At 30.1% G+C, this 16,771-nt stretch overlaps 1 protein-coding gene across 1 annotated transcript in view; it reads right to left on the reverse strand.

The window, feature by feature from the left end:
* The window catches only part of LOC113384392 (ubiquitin carboxyl-terminal hydrolase puf-like), a 37,533-nt gene extending 20,991 nt beyond the window's left edge, over positions 1-16,542 (reverse strand). The window contains exons 1-18 of the mRNA XM_026622108.1: positions 16,382-16,542; positions 16,041-16,276; positions 15,776-15,955; positions 15,190-15,502; positions 14,538-14,729; positions 12,233-12,476; positions 11,964-12,074; positions 11,598-11,842; positions 11,279-11,398; positions 10,756-11,031; positions 10,355-10,469; positions 9,071-9,326; positions 8,917-8,987; positions 8,538-8,821; positions 8,178-8,381; positions 7,695-7,867; positions 7,402-7,568; positions 7,206-7,317 (exon numbers count right to left, since the gene is read on the reverse strand). Coding sequence (XP_026477893.1) covers positions 7,206-7,317; positions 7,402-7,568; positions 7,695-7,867; positions 8,178-8,381; positions 8,538-8,821; positions 8,917-8,987; positions 9,071-9,326; positions 10,355-10,469; positions 10,756-11,031; positions 11,279-11,398; positions 11,598-11,842; positions 11,964-12,074; positions 12,233-12,476; positions 14,538-14,729; positions 15,190-15,502; positions 15,776-15,955; positions 16,041-16,276; positions 16,382-16,477 — 3,395 coding nt within the window. The 5' untranslated portion in view covers positions 16,478-16,542. The remainder of the gene's footprint in view (positions 1-7,205; positions 7,318-7,401; positions 7,569-7,694; positions 7,868-8,177; positions 8,382-8,537; positions 8,822-8,916; positions 8,988-9,070; positions 9,327-10,354; positions 10,470-10,755; positions 11,032-11,278; positions 11,399-11,597; positions 11,843-11,963; positions 12,075-12,232; positions 12,477-14,537; positions 14,730-15,189; positions 15,503-15,775; positions 15,956-16,040; positions 16,277-16,381) is intronic.
* Between the last annotated feature and the right edge of the window lie 229 nt (positions 16,543-16,771).

Genomic DNA, 16,771 nt, shown 5'->3' on the forward strand with positions numbered 1-16,771 from the left:
AATCATACATTGAGTTTCGATGAAAATTCCAGACCTTTTGAGTGGTTATAAACTGTTAAATTTGATAAATATTTACTCAATGGGGTCTCATGTATTATTATTGTCGGTTTGCATCAACTAATGATTTTCTCGCGATTTGACTTAACAGTTTTTTTCCTTTTCTATAGCAAAGAGTAAATATGTCGAAAATGCTGCTTAATTCTTTCCGTATTCAAAGTGACACCATCCAAAAACTACTGCATGTAAACAATTAGAATTTTTTACACACAAGCCTTAAAATATAAGTTTTCAAATCATATAATAATTATAGAGCTTAGTTTTATGTTAGTTTCAAAAAATATAGTTAAATTCTGGTAGTAAAAAAAACGAAGTGAACCTTATAATTAACATCTCTTAGGATAAGTTATAGTAATCGCAAAAAATCGAAAATGAAAATGTTATATATAAAGGTTTCTAAACATTTGGCATGTCTTATTATTAGAAAAATGGATGTGTGTGTGTGGATACAATTCTGGTCCACAATTGCATGAACACTAATCAACCAATTTAAATAATACTTACTGCTGTATACTGTGTCGGATGCGGCGTAATATTTTAAAAGCCCATTGTAAATTTTGATGCGCAGCTAGCTGTCTAGTTAATTTGCGACTTTGCTCACAACACATTCTTAATAATCCATAATAAGCTGGCAGCATGGATCGATTAAATAACAACATCATGGTCATCATGATCAGCCCTAAAATTTACACATATATATTATTTATTATATAACATAAAAATAAAATCAGGTATAAATTTAAAAAGCAATTGAAATACTTTAATCTGATATTGCAAAGTGTAAAATATTGTCCTAGATACAGCAACAATATTCATTCAAGATACTCAATTCACATTTATTAATTAAAATAATATAAAATGAATATTAATAATTTAAGAAACTCACATCAGCACATTGTTATTATCACAAACTAATATTTTACTAGATAATATTTTAATAATTTGATAACTCATTTATACTTACAAAATATAATTAAATGCTATGTTTCTCGTGATATCAACATTTTGTACAACTATTTGAGCATTTTCTGGACAGTCAACTGTTATGTGTGGGGGCCAAAACACTAGTAATGCCTGTTTATTATGATGAGCTGCAACACTGGGTTTGATAATCTCGGATGAAACAAGTCCCATAGAGCTCTTATATGAGGTCCAACCTATAAGAATTTTTATTTTAATGAAATAAAATAAATACATAATTATTTTATTGCAGCAATACCAAAAACAAAAACATATTTCTGCAATAATCATCACAATTATAAAAATTCTAATATAAAACAACAGTTAGTAAAGAACATTGTAAATGTTTCAGAACAAACAACAGTTAGTAAAGAACATTTTAAATGTTTCTAGTATTAATTACATTTATTTACTTATTTAAATAAGGTCATACATATTGAATCATATTGAAGAAATCATTTATATCCCTGGAGTTATAAAAAAACGAAAAATTCGAAATGATTGCCAATTTATAGTACAACAGACTGTAAATGAAATCATTTTAATTAGATCATTTGAAATGCTTTGAGATATTATATGGAGTAGCAAAATAATCATTTCAAACTTTATGAGAAACTTAAATTTCAAAAACAAAAATATTACCATCAATTTTTCTGTCCTGCCGCTAGCAAAATACGTCATCAGTGTAAAATAAGATGTAAGTTTTAATGTTCCATGCGAGGGTACATCAGCATAATGTCTAGCTGGTCTTAGTAACCGCAAAAGCAAACCCAACACTTGCCTCTGCACAGCTGTAGCTTCTGATGGCAATTCTCGAATAGCTTGTTGTTGCAATTGCTGTTGAGCCACAGTTGTGGCTACAGTTGCAGCTGTGGATGCTATACGAGTTCCATGGTAGGCTTGCCTGAAGGGCAAATGTGGCACTAGAGAAACTAGCAAATACGCAGCAGCTAAAAAAGACAATATTATATATAATAGTACAACTTGGATTACTTCATTGCAGTAATTTTTTAAAAAAATTGTTCAAAATAGTTTCCAAAAAAATTTTTTTTTTCAGTCTTGTAAAAATGTTTTGTAAAAAAAAACATTTTTCCAACTTGTCCATATATAATAGTTTATATGATTGTCACATATTCTAGATTAACATATTAAAATATAAAATATTTTTTTCTTCAGAATTTATATAGGGCTATAATCATGGGTGTGGTCAGATGACAATTTTTTGAAACCCTCCATTTATCACCTTCTAGAATTGAATTTTTATGACATTTTTTTCAGATTCTAAAAAAATTAATTAATAACTTGAAAAAAATATATAGTAAAACTATTGTCTTTTTTTTACGGTCTTTCAATAATTGCACAAATTCATGTCCTAAACCAGAATACACCATTAAAGAATCCACACTTTTAAAATAAATCTCTGTATGACCAATTTTGTATTTAAATTTTAATTTGAATTTTATTTTTAAATTTAAATTTTAAATTTACCTGATCTAACCCTTTGATTATTATGAGCTATAAGAAAATGCTCAACCCAGCAATCTGCACTTTGTAAAACCCAAGCATGTGCCATTTTATTCCTTGGAGCCTGCACCGCAAGCCATTCTAAAGCACTATGAGGACAAAACTCTGCTGCATCCCACACACGTTGCAGAGCCAAATTGCTGAAACATGGGAGCCCCGAAGGACCAGCAGATGCATCCGTTAGAAGGGTCAGCAGTTTAAAAAACGGTGCACATAACTATCAAACAAACAAAAATTTCAGGTGAAAATAAAGGATCTATGTAATATAGGGAATATAAAAATCATCATAACATCATCTGGGCTGCATTTATTTAAATTTTTTTTTCAATTATGGCAGATGCCAATCATCAATCTACACTTATAATAAAATCAAAAACTTTCAAATCAAGTTTAGTGAAATTTAAAATTTTAAATATATTGATGCCGTTCAATTCATGACATAAATGTTTCATAAATAATAATAAATTTAGTATTTGGTTAATCTGTGTGCAAATACTTATATGAGTATACTTATACTATATTTATACTACACTCTCGATTTCTTGATTTGAAGGCAAAAATTTAATACAGTAATGATAAGTATTATTCCTTAAGGCTATGCAATATTTTTCCTTAATTGTTCATTATTAAAATTGAAATTATGTTCTTACCTCTGCATGTTTAGTTATGGAATGAAACATCATGGCAACTATTTGCGTTGCAAGTCTTTCATTATAACGACATAATGCATGCACTAATAAGCGTGTATGCTGAGGATCAATCCATCCCTTATTTGCTGATATAGAAATGGAAAACCCTAAAAATAATAAAACTTTGTTAAAATATTCTATAAATGGTACTGATAATTAGTTCTAATTGTCAATACCATTAAATAATTTACATTGAATGAATAAAATGATTTTGTAAATCAAATTATCTCACCTTTGCAAAATATAAGTAACTAATTAAATGTATCAACATTTTTTAAAATTGATCAAAGTAGCAATATTAATTGAACAATCATATTAAGCTTTGTTACTAACCTTTCCACCGGCTATCGCGCTAAAGTCTCTCTATTGCTTAGCTGAAGATTATGATCTGGTCCCCGTGATTTTTCAACCAAGCTTGCTACTAATGCAACCATTTTATCTAAAGAAGCAGGGCGTGGTGTTGTCATTGCAAAGCCCTACGGATGAGCATCCTAAAGAACCGGCCCAACTGAAGCGCCAACAGTGCCTACAGGAGTGGTGGACGCAGGCTGCTCCTCGCTATCAGACCACCGGATTGCTCCTGCTAAAATAATGGATAATAAATTTTATTGCAAACTATTATTAATATAAATATTAATATAAATTGGATATTTTTAAAACTTTTATATGAATATTATTTATATTGCACAAGTTATATCTATTCAACATTTAATCAATAGACAAATCAACAAATAGTTTTTTTTTTCACATTTAACACGTTATTTATAAACTCTTATAAAAAATATTGAACACAAAAACTTCAATAGAAAATTGTGTTTAAAATTGTATTAAAATCACTTAATAAATATAACTTACAGTTTCTTGTTGTGATTTTTGTCCGAGATAAAATTCGACTACACAATGTATGACGCCAATCCGTAGTAAAAATGCAGATTCCTCATCTCCCATTCGGGAAAATTCTAATAATAAACCAAAAATTCTGAAAGGTGACGCAAATGTGCCCTGGCTCCATGTTCCATCTTAAAAAAAGAAATTAATTAAATTGAAACATATTTATTTACAAAAAATGTATAGTTTAGGAATCGCTGAAGACGAATTACAGCTGTTTATAATAAAAGAGATCATTTGTTAACAGAATGAAAAAATCTTACCAATGAAATGAGTGATCTAATAAATCTTGTAACACATGATTTGCCACCTAGACTTTCTTCGGGTAAAGCATTTTCATCTTCTTCACCCTTTAGGTATAATTGAAAATGTGATTGTCTGTAAGATAATAAAATATATTTGGTGAGATAACTGAAAACTGCAACAAGCAATTGTTGTCTAATTATATATTTAATATTTAAAATTGGAAACGGTATTGATCATATTTCTGAATTTATTCCTACATAACAATTATTTTATATTATATAGTAATATAAAAAATATATAAGTTGACATTGTTTAAGTTAGTGCAAAAGAATATTTCTCTTCACGGTCTTATCTTAAAATGCCTGGTGCGAATTTATTAATTACAATTAATCTCAATTTATGTTATAAAATTTTAGCAACATACCTCAATCTTTGGATAACATGTATACATAGCCTTTGAAACATTTGTCGAACCATTTGATTCGGACATTGAATGAGAACTTGTAGAGGCCACCAGGGCTCAGAACACATTTGTTCCAAAAACCATTCACAAGCTGGTTCAGAGCCATTGAATTGTTTTGTAAGTAGCTCAACCCATTGTACCATAGTTGGCTAATGATAAAATATCAACATTTATACACATGATTATTAATAAACATCAACAATATTATATTTACAAATACCTTTTCCTTTGCATGAATGAATGTTTCAATAAAAAATGATGTTGAAAGTTGAGCAGCCAAACACGTTATATCCGGTTGTTCAGTGATGAGCGTCTGAGGAACATGGCCACAAATTTGCCACATAAAACTGAAAACATTATAAATAAATATCGTAAAATAGTACGGAAAAACATATAAATTTAAAATTTAAGTGAACAGCAAATGAAACTAGGCAAAAAAACTCTATTTGCATAACAATAATAGAGAAACAATCTAGATTTGAAAAATGACTAAATGTTTAAAGTAAAAAAATACTGACTTAAAATAAGTATGCTCAAAAATATTTCTGTCTTGCAAAAAATGTTGATTATCTTGCCAAATCCACTCTTCAAGCTCAGGTGATAAATCTAATGTAATAGCTTCTCTAACTTGTTGCATTGGTGTATGACACTGTTCACTTGTTGTTTCAGATGTTGAAGCTTCGGATGTTGGGAGGTCTATATAAAACAAAATAAAATAATTTGTTTAAATCAAATTTGATGCTTTTACATATTAAATCATTTAATAACATTTTATATTTTTACATAATTTGATAAAAGATTAAATGCTAAATACGAAATTTGGATTCTTTATATTTAATTATTTAAACTTAGCAATATTTTATATATCGACATTTAGGGGCACACCTATTGTGAAATTTTCAAAAAATCGAATTTTGAATTTTTCCATATTTCAATAGATCATGCCTTTAAAAATAACATACTAACATTTTAAATCGATATCTTAAAAAGTTTTTGAGTTACAGCCATTTAAAGAGTATATATAGTATATAGTTTTAACAATCATTTTATCTTTAAACGCGTTTTCCTCGAAACAGAATTTTTCCAATTGCTGGAGTGATTATCGGAGACAAATGATCCGATCGCTATCAAAATTTTTTGCATCTCATCTATGTATTCTCCATATGATGACCTCCAGTTTTTTTTTTATCTGATCAAAACTCGAATTTTGGCAGGCTAAAAACGACCAAAATTTTGGGAAAATTTAACTTTTTTTCAACATGCCGCCATTTTGTCAATTTTTGAATTTTTGTTCGCCCGTTTTTGTTTTATTTTTTATCAACGAAGAAGGCTGCAATCACTCCAGCAGTGGAGGACCTTTTTTGGCGCCGCCGAAGATCGCGTGTGTAATTTAAAAAATATTTAATATTTTATTTCAAAAATTTTACTGCGTATTCTCAAAACATGTATAAATGTACCCTCAAAATTTTAAATAGATGTATTCACTAGTTTTTACATTTTTAATTCCCAAAAATGACCTTCTTGTCACACTAGGTGTGCCCCTTAAGAATAAAATCTAATTGGAAACAATTTTCAAAAATATTAACCTGAGCTTCTATCAAAACTTCTGAAGCTTCACCTCGTTGACTCTGACTACCATCCTGAGATCTCCATTCATAAAACAACATATATGCACTATTTGTTTTCTCAAAACTAAAATCCAAATATTTATCAGTCACAGAATCATAAGTTTTACTCTGGAAAATAAAAATAAAATTAATTTTTCAAATATTAGGGAAAATGCCAAATTGATATTCAACACATATTGAATTAATGATGTTTACTTCTTTCTTATTTTGTTCTATTTGTTGACTAACTTTGCTTTGTAAGTTTCAGTATAATGAGTTATGTTATCATGTTAAATAAAGTTGTTGAAATACACAGGGAGATAGTAAGGTAGTAACTAATTTTAAAATATTATTGACTGAAAAAAAGAATATATACTATATATACTTTATCCAATCCAATAACATAAAATTGTAAAGTTGATTGATAAAGTGAATGTATGACTAATGTACTTGTATACAAAGTCAGAAAACGATCGAAAAAAAAAAAACTAACCGTCATTTCCCTCTCAAAGCACTCAGCAGCTATCTGACTAGGATCAAAGATTTTCACTTCGGCGTCATTAAAAAGCAGCCATCTCGATGAAGATTCATTTTTATTATTGGTCCCTGTAACATTGGCATCACCCCTTTCTCTGATAAAGCTATAATAATGTCCTCCATCTGCAGTTCCCGTATGTACCGTCACACCAACCAAGTCGTACCTGAAAAATTAAGATGAATGAAATGAGAGAGAAAGAAATTGTTAAGCTTCGATTTTACTACTACACTTACTCATAATGCTCATTAAAATCTTCAGTATCACATGGGTCATCATCTGAAATTTTTTCAGAAGAATCATTTTTCTTTGGTTCAGACTTATTTAATTCAGACTTCTTTTTCTCTTCTAAAATTTATCATTAAAGTTAACAAATAATTATAACTTTTCATACATGTTTCATTTAGTTTTAAAAATGTAAAAAGTTTTAACCTTGATAATGCTGTGGCATCAGTTCTTTTTCAACATATCCAGACATGTCCAGTCGTAATGGAAATGAAAAATGTGTATTCACTTTTTCTTTAAGCATCGTCAACATATTGAATGTGTATCGCATTGTGTTAAAACATAAAATGTGAGGTAATTTCTTGAAACACGCCCTAAAAATGCAATATTATTTTTGCATCATAATATATTTTAATATTACAGTTATTATTATTTGTGTAAATAGTATAAATGTTATGATTAATTTTCCTTAAATTGATAATAATAAAATATAAATTTACCGTTTTTCAGCCCTAACTTTTCTTCCACATTGTGAGCAAGTATACATATTATCGCCGTCTAATGTATCTTTTACTGTAACTTCTGCTAAACTCTCATGAAGATTCCTCATATCAGCCACTTGGCATCGAACTGTATAAAACTCCTCTAGTGTTCTAGAAACATGCTCACAATCCTGTAAGATAAAAATGAAAAACATTAGTGACATTTTGTATTAAGGCAAGTTAAATAAACTTCCCGACATGTGTAAATAATCGACTTAATCAATAAGAAATCAATATATAAATATATAGGTGATTTATAAGTATACCTAGTTGCTGTAGGGTAATTGTAATTTTGAAAAAAAAATTCTTACAAAGTATTAATAACATAGTACATCACTTTGCGCAGGACTATAATATTTTAGTAAGTTTTTTTATATATTGTATGTATTTTATATGTATTTATTTATATATATTAATAAAAGTATAATTATAATAATTTACCAATGAAACAACATTATTGCTCAAGACCCCACAAAATAATCTTTTGACTAGCTTTTTGAGTTCAGGTGTCATTTCTTCCATTTTTGATACTAGATCAATAAAAAATTCTGCCATATCCTTTTGTTCACCAGTGTTCAATGGTTGGTGGTCCATTTGATAGACTCTACAAAAACTTCGAGGATTATATGCTTTACGTTCACTTTCCTGAAAAAAATGTTTATAAATTAAATGATATAACTAATTTCTCCTTTATATTTTGAATATTTAAATATGGAAATTTAGTAAAGCGTCAGAAAATTACTGCAATGCTCTACACAATAATTAAAAATATTTAAATCATAATTTCAAATTATAATATACCAATAAATAAGCAAACATTCTTCTCAATTCAGCCAAAGCTGGAGCATGTTTTAAGGGTCTGTCAGTTGCAGCAAGAATCGCTGCCCTGGCTTGAGGCATCATATACAAATGCTGAACACAACTAGCCATGTAACAAGTGGCTCCCAAATTTGTTAATCCCACATAACCGGCCTCTGCCCGACCTTCCTCTCTAGGCCAATAATCCCAGGGAAATGATGAACCAGGACCCGGTCGATGTTGTGCCAGTAGACGACCATGAAGAAGTGCATAATTGAAAGAAGCTCCTATTAAATGATTTTATATTAAAAAAAATACAAAATAAGAATACTAAAAAACAAGGATATTAAAATAAAAGCATAAAATAAAATTATTTTCCTACCTTTAACTAATTCTACAAGAAGATCATATGCCGCAGCTCTTGATGCTTGTGATTTACATTTTGGTAATAACCTAAAATGACATGAAAATATCAAATAAAATTTTAAATTAAAAAAATTAAAACTTTTTCATATTAAGTAGATTTATAAATATACCTATCTCTAGGTGTCGGCAGTGCAAATAAACAATCAAAAGCTGCAGTAACTAGGGCTGCACCTGATGGCCCAGTCTTGAAAGGTGGATCGTGCCTCATAACGGCTGCTGCCAGATTTAACAACCCAATGAGACCGTCATCCTGAATACCTCCATAACGGGGTTCTAGTATCGGCCGAGATTGTATCAGAGAAGATAAATGCTGTGCTAACTGTTGCAAATCACTAGAAACGTCTAACATTATTTCTGCATCGCCATCTACAATGGCATAATTACAAATGTGATTCTGTATATAATAATTGTGCAATATAAGAAATAAACAACAGGTTCATTGTACACCATCTAAAAAAAAAACTAAAACTAGTGGGGTGCATGGCATTGTGCCTTAAGGCAAACTGCTGGAATTTCCCGTACCGTAATTAAAAATCTTGCTATAGAACCTAAAAAAAAATTACACAAAATGTGTACACATTATTAAAATCTCTATAAAATATCTGATAGTTTGATATAAATGATAGTCCAATAAACATTTTTGACCCCCAAATATTTTTTTTTTTAACTTATTTTTATTGAGAGTCCATAACCGCTGAACCTGCCTTCCCAAAAATTTAATCAGTTCTTCATCTTGTCAATACAAGTAAAATGTTCTTTGAATTATTAAAATCGGATCCGTTCTCTTAAAAACTGAGTTACCGTTATTGGCACTTTTTGACCCGTATATTCGGAATGGCTAGACCTGCCTCCGACAAAAACTAATCAGCACGTCTTCTTATCAATACGAATCGAATGTTTTTTAAATTATTCAAATCGGTTGATCGGTGTTCCCGAAATCGTCGACGAAAATTTGTATCCGCACACACACGCACACACACATACACACACATACACACACACATGCATCCATTTTTTCTAAGGTATGCCAAAATATTCAAAAATCTTTAAAACGTCAAGATATATAAAAATTTTCATTTTCGATTTTTTGTTGCAATTACTATTACCTACAGGAAGTTAATAGTAACAAATTATTATTAGAAACAACATTTGAATGCTAATTTTGTTCAATTCAATAAAATATCCTTTCATCAACTACAATTAAGATTGAAAGTCTAATTAATAATATTATTATCATATTTTTTAAATACCCATTTCGTATATATTATTTAATTTATGAACTTGATTTGTGTACCTATGATTTAAAAATTTAATTAATTTTTATTTTATTTTTGTACTATATAATATTCAACTAGCTAAACACGATAAGATAAGAATGGGTTAATCAAATATACCTTTAGATTCTCCAACTGGCAAACTATCGACTAATCTACACAGTAACCAAAAGTAATCTCTGCACGCCGGGCCGTATGGTTCTTTACCTTCCTCTCCAGTAGAATTTAGTAGTAACTAAAATATAATTATGTTTTAAATGTGTTTACAATTTAGTATATAAATATATATATAAGCTTATTTTAAAAAATAGCAGAATTGTTCACAGTAATTGTTATCACTGTAAATGTTACAATAAAATTTACCAACTGGAAGTTCATAAATTAATTGTTCACTTTAAGTTATTCTTGAATTTGCCATGTGTTTAGCTTAGATAACACATATTATCATAATATAATATTATATATATATATATATATATATATGTTATATTATAATAAGAACAATTATTAATAACATAAACCTCCTTATCAGGTCTCATTCCTTCTGCTCTCGGCAAAGATGCAACCAACTGTTCTAACATAGGTCCAGTCATATCGGGACAGAGTTGACCCATTCTTAAACAAATTCTATATAAGGCAGCACATGCTTCACGCCTGACTCTTGGTTCAGGATCGTCTAAAACCAGCTTTTGCAACCATGTACAAGGACCAGGTTCTGGTTGTTCCCATAATGCAGCTCGAACCTCATTAGAACTATGAACCCAGGACACTAATAGAGTCATTGCATAATGTACTACCTGAAAAATGATTTCAAATAATATTATGATAAATTTTTTATTGAAGTTATTTATGCAAAGATGAAGTGAAAATAAGTGAAATAAATTGGAATTTTGTAAATATGTTTAAAATTAACAAATTGTTATCAAAATTGTTTCACGAACTAGAAATTTTAAATTTTAAATTATTATAAGTATTAATGAGTATAGTATTGTTTGATGCATAATGATTTATGATTGTCAAATTGTATTTGAAGCATATTCTTACTTGTCCACGGCCCCAAAATCCAGTCTTATAAAGCAATGGATCTCGAGGAAAGGCTGCTTCAGCTAATATACTAGTTAACCGAGGCATGGTGCTTTCTATAGTCATCATAGAGAGCATTTCCTAAAAAACAATTAAGATCTTATAGTTAGAATAGAAATTATGTGAAATAGTTAAAATAAGTATGTTATTTAATGGTCTATAGTTAACTATCTAAAGTTTAGATTCTAAACAAAATGTCCAGGAGAGTTCAATGTCTATACGACCTTGACCGCCATTCGGCATGAAAATTTTATTCAACAAAAATTCCTTTCTTCCATACCGGTTTTAACAGTGGTACACTCAGCATATTTTCTGCATCAGATGAATTGCTACTGTCGGTTCCACCTTCCAATCCCAGAGCACATAGTAGTTTGAGTAAAGTTGTCAAACAATCTTGCGTCCATTCACCATCATTTCCATTTTCTCCAGGTTGTAACAAACCTGATGAAAAAATACCAAACAAGTGTCGCAAGCCTCCGCGATTACAAAATTGAGTCTGCCATGAAGCTGATGATGTTGACAACTCTGTTAAAAAATAAATAACAAAGATAAATTAGTGCATATATATGACTGGGTATTTGCAGTATTATAACTGTAACATTTGTGACATTAGAAAAAAATATGATATGGTAAAAGTTAACATTACCTTCTGTAGGCGAAATTGCTCCATTTTTATCACCATCCTCATCCATACAATCTTCACTTTCTATGCAATGCTTTTCTCTATTTAATTTTAGTTCCTTTCTGTTGCCTTTAACTGTTAAGCATATTTTAATTTTAATGCTTTAAAAATCATCATACACAGTTATTATTTATTAGAAATATTTATTAACATAAGTACCAAATTCATCAATAAATAATTTGAATTGAATTGAGAATCATTAATTACTCCCACTAAATAAGTGCATGACTTACCAAGTTGTTCTTCAGCTGTTCTGCACAACCCTTCTACAACATACAAAGAGTACATCAATCTTTGAGGATTTGTAGGGTCTAATAATGTTTGCAATTTTGTGTTAACATCACAGTCTAATTGATCAAGATTTTCTGCTCCAATTTCTTCAAAGCCTCTTTGCAACTCAGGGGAAGTCGGGAGCAGTGTTAATATATCCCATACTCTGCGAGATAATAATTGTGCCTTGATGTGAGGAATAGTTCTCTGAAAAATATATAATAACTAGGTGTAAGTGACATTTTGCCGTAAGGCATGTTGCATAAATTTCTCGACATGTGTAAACAATAGACATAATCAATAAGAAATCAATAATATATTAATTCATGAGTGATTTATATTAATTAATGAGTGAATTGCTGTAGAGCATTAGAAGTGAAAACTGTTGCAGATTATTTAATTTTGTACAATTTTTTTTTGCGCATTATTTAAAAACAAACACGCGTTTAATCTTATTAATAAAGAAATAATAATATTTACTCATATGATAAATTCATAATGAGGCGCACAATATAATATATTATTATACTGAAAATGGTCACAAGAATATTCTCACATAAATCCTTTCCACTCGCGAGTTGCGAGATTAGATGTATTGCGGCGGCATTTGAGCGGAAAGGGTTAAGTTTTTGGGGTAGTATTTACAGATGAGATATTTGAACTTGCTCACGTGATTATTGGATGCCCCCTATGTGTGTGGATACAAATCTTTGTCGACGATTTCGGAAACACGAATAAACCGATTTGATTAATAATTTAAAAAGCATTCGATTCCCATTGATAAAGAGACGTGCTGATTAGTTTTTGGCTATAGCAGGTCCAACCTTTCGAAGATCCTGTGCATCTTATTTTGAGAGAACGGAGCGTCCGATTTGAATAATTCACAAAAGATTTTACTTATATTGACAAAGTGAACAACTGTTGAATTTTTGGGAAGGCATGTCTACCGTTTCCGGAGATCCAATAAAAAATGTAGAAAATAATGCCATTTGGCGGTTAAAAATGATCATTAGACATATGTACATTATATTGTCAGATATTTTATAAAGATTATAATAATAAGTACAAATTTTGTGAATATTTATATAAATGCGTAAATAAAAGCGTAGCCGATTATTACTCTTGAAGTAGCAGTTTAGTCAAGTAGCAGTTTTCGAATTTATTATGAAAGTATTCCTAGTGGATTTATTACATATAATTGAAAACGAACGAACACATTAACTCGGAGTATTTTCTAAAAGCAATATTTCAAAAATCAACCATTTTTATAACAGAACCAGTTTCCATAGGACCAAGTACTCTATCGCTATACCAAGTAATTCGCAAACTTAATGAATTTTTAAAATTGAACTACTTGTCGTAGGGCCGCAATATTTCAGTAAGTTCTATAAGACCATGATATTATATATCACTAAAAAAAGTTCCATAAAAATCGAGAAACTCAAATTCAAGTGTGGCATGTATTAAATAACGTGATGTATTAAAAAACTTATCAGTATCATTCCCAACTAATATCTTTCGACCAGTTTTTGCAAATTACAAAGAAACGGCTCGGCCGATCTTCGCACAAAACTGGGAAACGATAATCCTCATCGAGATACATCAAATGGCTTTTAAATTTCTGAAATCGGTTCAGGCGTTTTTCAGCAAACGTCAATGAAAGGTCTAATTTTGACAAATACCAAAAAAACTATACTCATTTTTGCAAACTTTGACAAATTTTTAAAGTTAGTATGATCTAACAGACCATGATATCTACCGTCAAAAAAATAATAATAAAAATCGTCGAATTTTTTTTTTAACATTTTATTACTAAAAAACGGCCCGGCCGATCTCTACCAAAAACTAATCAGCAAGATTCCTAACCAATATCTTTCGAACGGTTTCAGAATTTTCAAAATCGATTCAGAATTGCGGGCTAAAACGTGGACAAAAACCTTGTCACTTTTCTGCTATTTATAAAGAAACGGCTTAGCCGATCGTCGTACAAAACTGACAAACGATAGTCCTCATCGAGGTACATCGAATGGCTTTTAAATTTTTGAAATCGGTTCAGCCGTTTTTGAGAAAACGTCGATTTGCAGAAAAAAATCTTCACACACACACACACACACATATACTTTTTTAAAATTTGGTCTCAATTGATTCAGAATGGCTTAAAAAGTCGAGGAAACATAAAATTAGCAAATCGGATTTTTTTTATGAAAACATAAACTTCTCCTTCGGGAAGTTAAAAACAAAATGCATTAACAATACATTAGAACATACCCCATTTCTTCCAATGGATTTCATTTCTCCAAGAGTTTTCATTAATCTAAACAATTGCTCCAGATAACTTGGCTGAAGTAGCAGAAGAGTAGGAAGAGAATCCTTAGGCGGAGGAGGTTGCAAACTAGTGCACTCTTGAGATTCTCTGTTAGAATTTGCTCTCGCACCAGCTCCAACAGAAACATAAACCATCTACATTAAAGATAAAATAATTAATTTATCTTGTTCTTATGATGTGCTTAATAGTCTTGCAAATAATATTAATATAATGTTCATAGACTTTTATCTCATTAAACAATTTTTTTGAGATAGTACAACTTTTCGAAAGATTTAAAAACTTAAATCCGAAAAAATTCTTTGGTTACAGAGAATTTAAAGAGTAAACATTTACAGAGAGGAATTTTTTTCGATCTCTTTTGGCTTACCAAACAGTAAAATATATGTAGATGTCAATGAATAAATTCAATAGTTATGTCTACTAATTAGTCTTATGCAATTAACACGCCACTTTTGACAATTAATGGCTAAACTAGTAACATTTCTTAATTATCGCCAAAAATAAAAAGAGATTATTATCATGTTTTGCTACAAAATAATGACAGTCTATTATTCATACTATTACTAACTTTAAGTTGATCATTGTTCAGCTTACTTGATTATCTTTGAATCCCACATCTTGCAGAGTTCTTTCATCATGTTCTGTACATATTTCTTGACCTTGAGTTATAATCCTCAATGCATGTGGGCTAGATGAACCCCTAAGCTGCTCCCACCACTGAGCTATTTCTGCTCTGAGATCAGCTACATAATCAGAACTAAGCATCTTCAGGGATGATTTATCTTTAAGACCACCTGGTTGCAAAAAGATTTTAATTGGTGAACCAGAGCAACCCCGATCTGACCATGGTACGTGGCTAGATACGCCTTCACCTTCCAAAGCCCAACGTCGTAAATGATAAGCATATCTGCAACATTGGTTTTAATATTCTTACTTCATATAAATCATATTTAACTATATTAGATACAATGACTTTTCTTTATATGTAATGTCTTTGAATTAACTATTTATTAATATAAGTGTACAAAGATAGTCATAAAATTGCTATGAAGAAAAATTAAAAGTTGAACTTTTTAACAGAAAGTAGAAGCATTATTCATATTATTTTGAAAAATATGGAAAAATAATTTTGTTAAGTAAATACAGGCAATTGATGCAAGATGTCAGGCAAAACATTTACCTGCGTCTAAACGTTTCTAAATGTGTATTTAATAACAATAGAGCCCTCTGAATACATAATAAAGCATTTTCACTTCCAACAGTTAAATTGTTATCTGAAGATTGTTGCTGCACCAATTCTTTCTCGGCTTGTGATAGATGAGACATACATTGTGATACGAATTCTCTTTCCAAACGTAGTCTGTAAACAGAGTAAATAATCAGATATTGCAGTTGCATATAAAAACTAATTGCAATAAGTCTTCTTTTCTAAAAATGTTTATTACCTTCGAGCCATATAATATCCATTTAGATACTGCATGGCTGCAGCAGAAACATCAGTGCTTCTTGCTCTTAATGCAATTTTCCACAAATGGGAAGTGCAGGCTATTTCTCCATCCGATCCTGATGTAGTGGACTGTTTTGGAAGATTTGTTGATGATTCTGAGTCCATATGTACAGCTGCAAATCGTGCAAGACTGCATAATTGTTGAAACAACCCTAAAGCAACCATGCTAACATCCTATAATAAATAACAGTATTGAAATAAATCTTGAATTTCAAAATAGTATATAGTGATATATATTAACAGTAGTGAAAATAACATTAGGTGATTATGAACTCAAACCTCAGGTTGTAGAGTTGGCAGTTTTATCAAATATAAATGCCTCAAAGCAGCAACACCTAGTGCGTGCTGTTCTCCACCTTGACACTGTGACTGCATCCATGAAAATAAACAATCACTACATTGTTGATCATTTGCTAACCAATCCCATAAGCTATCAACTTGCGCTAAAGTTAATCTGGAAAAAAAGTGTTAATTTATTTCTCATAACAAACAATGAAAAGTACATTTAAGTAACATTAGCAAATACAAATAAATAAGAAACTCATAAAATGCTATAATGCTTTTAGTTTCATACGAGAAACGAGAGTGCGAAATTACTTAAGTTTATCAGTTTCAATGATGAATGAAATAATAACACACCAAAGACAAAATCACTGTGGGATCCCAAAA

The sequence above is a fragment of the Ctenocephalides felis genome, unplaced genomic scaffold (genome assembly GCF_003426905.1).
Source record: "Ctenocephalides felis isolate EL2017-DRISC unplaced genomic scaffold, ASM342690v1 CF-g0.4_SCAFFOLD_03571, whole genome shotgun sequence".
Taxonomy (NCBI): Eukaryota; Metazoa; Arthropoda; class Insecta; order Siphonaptera; family Pulicidae; genus Ctenocephalides; species Ctenocephalides felis.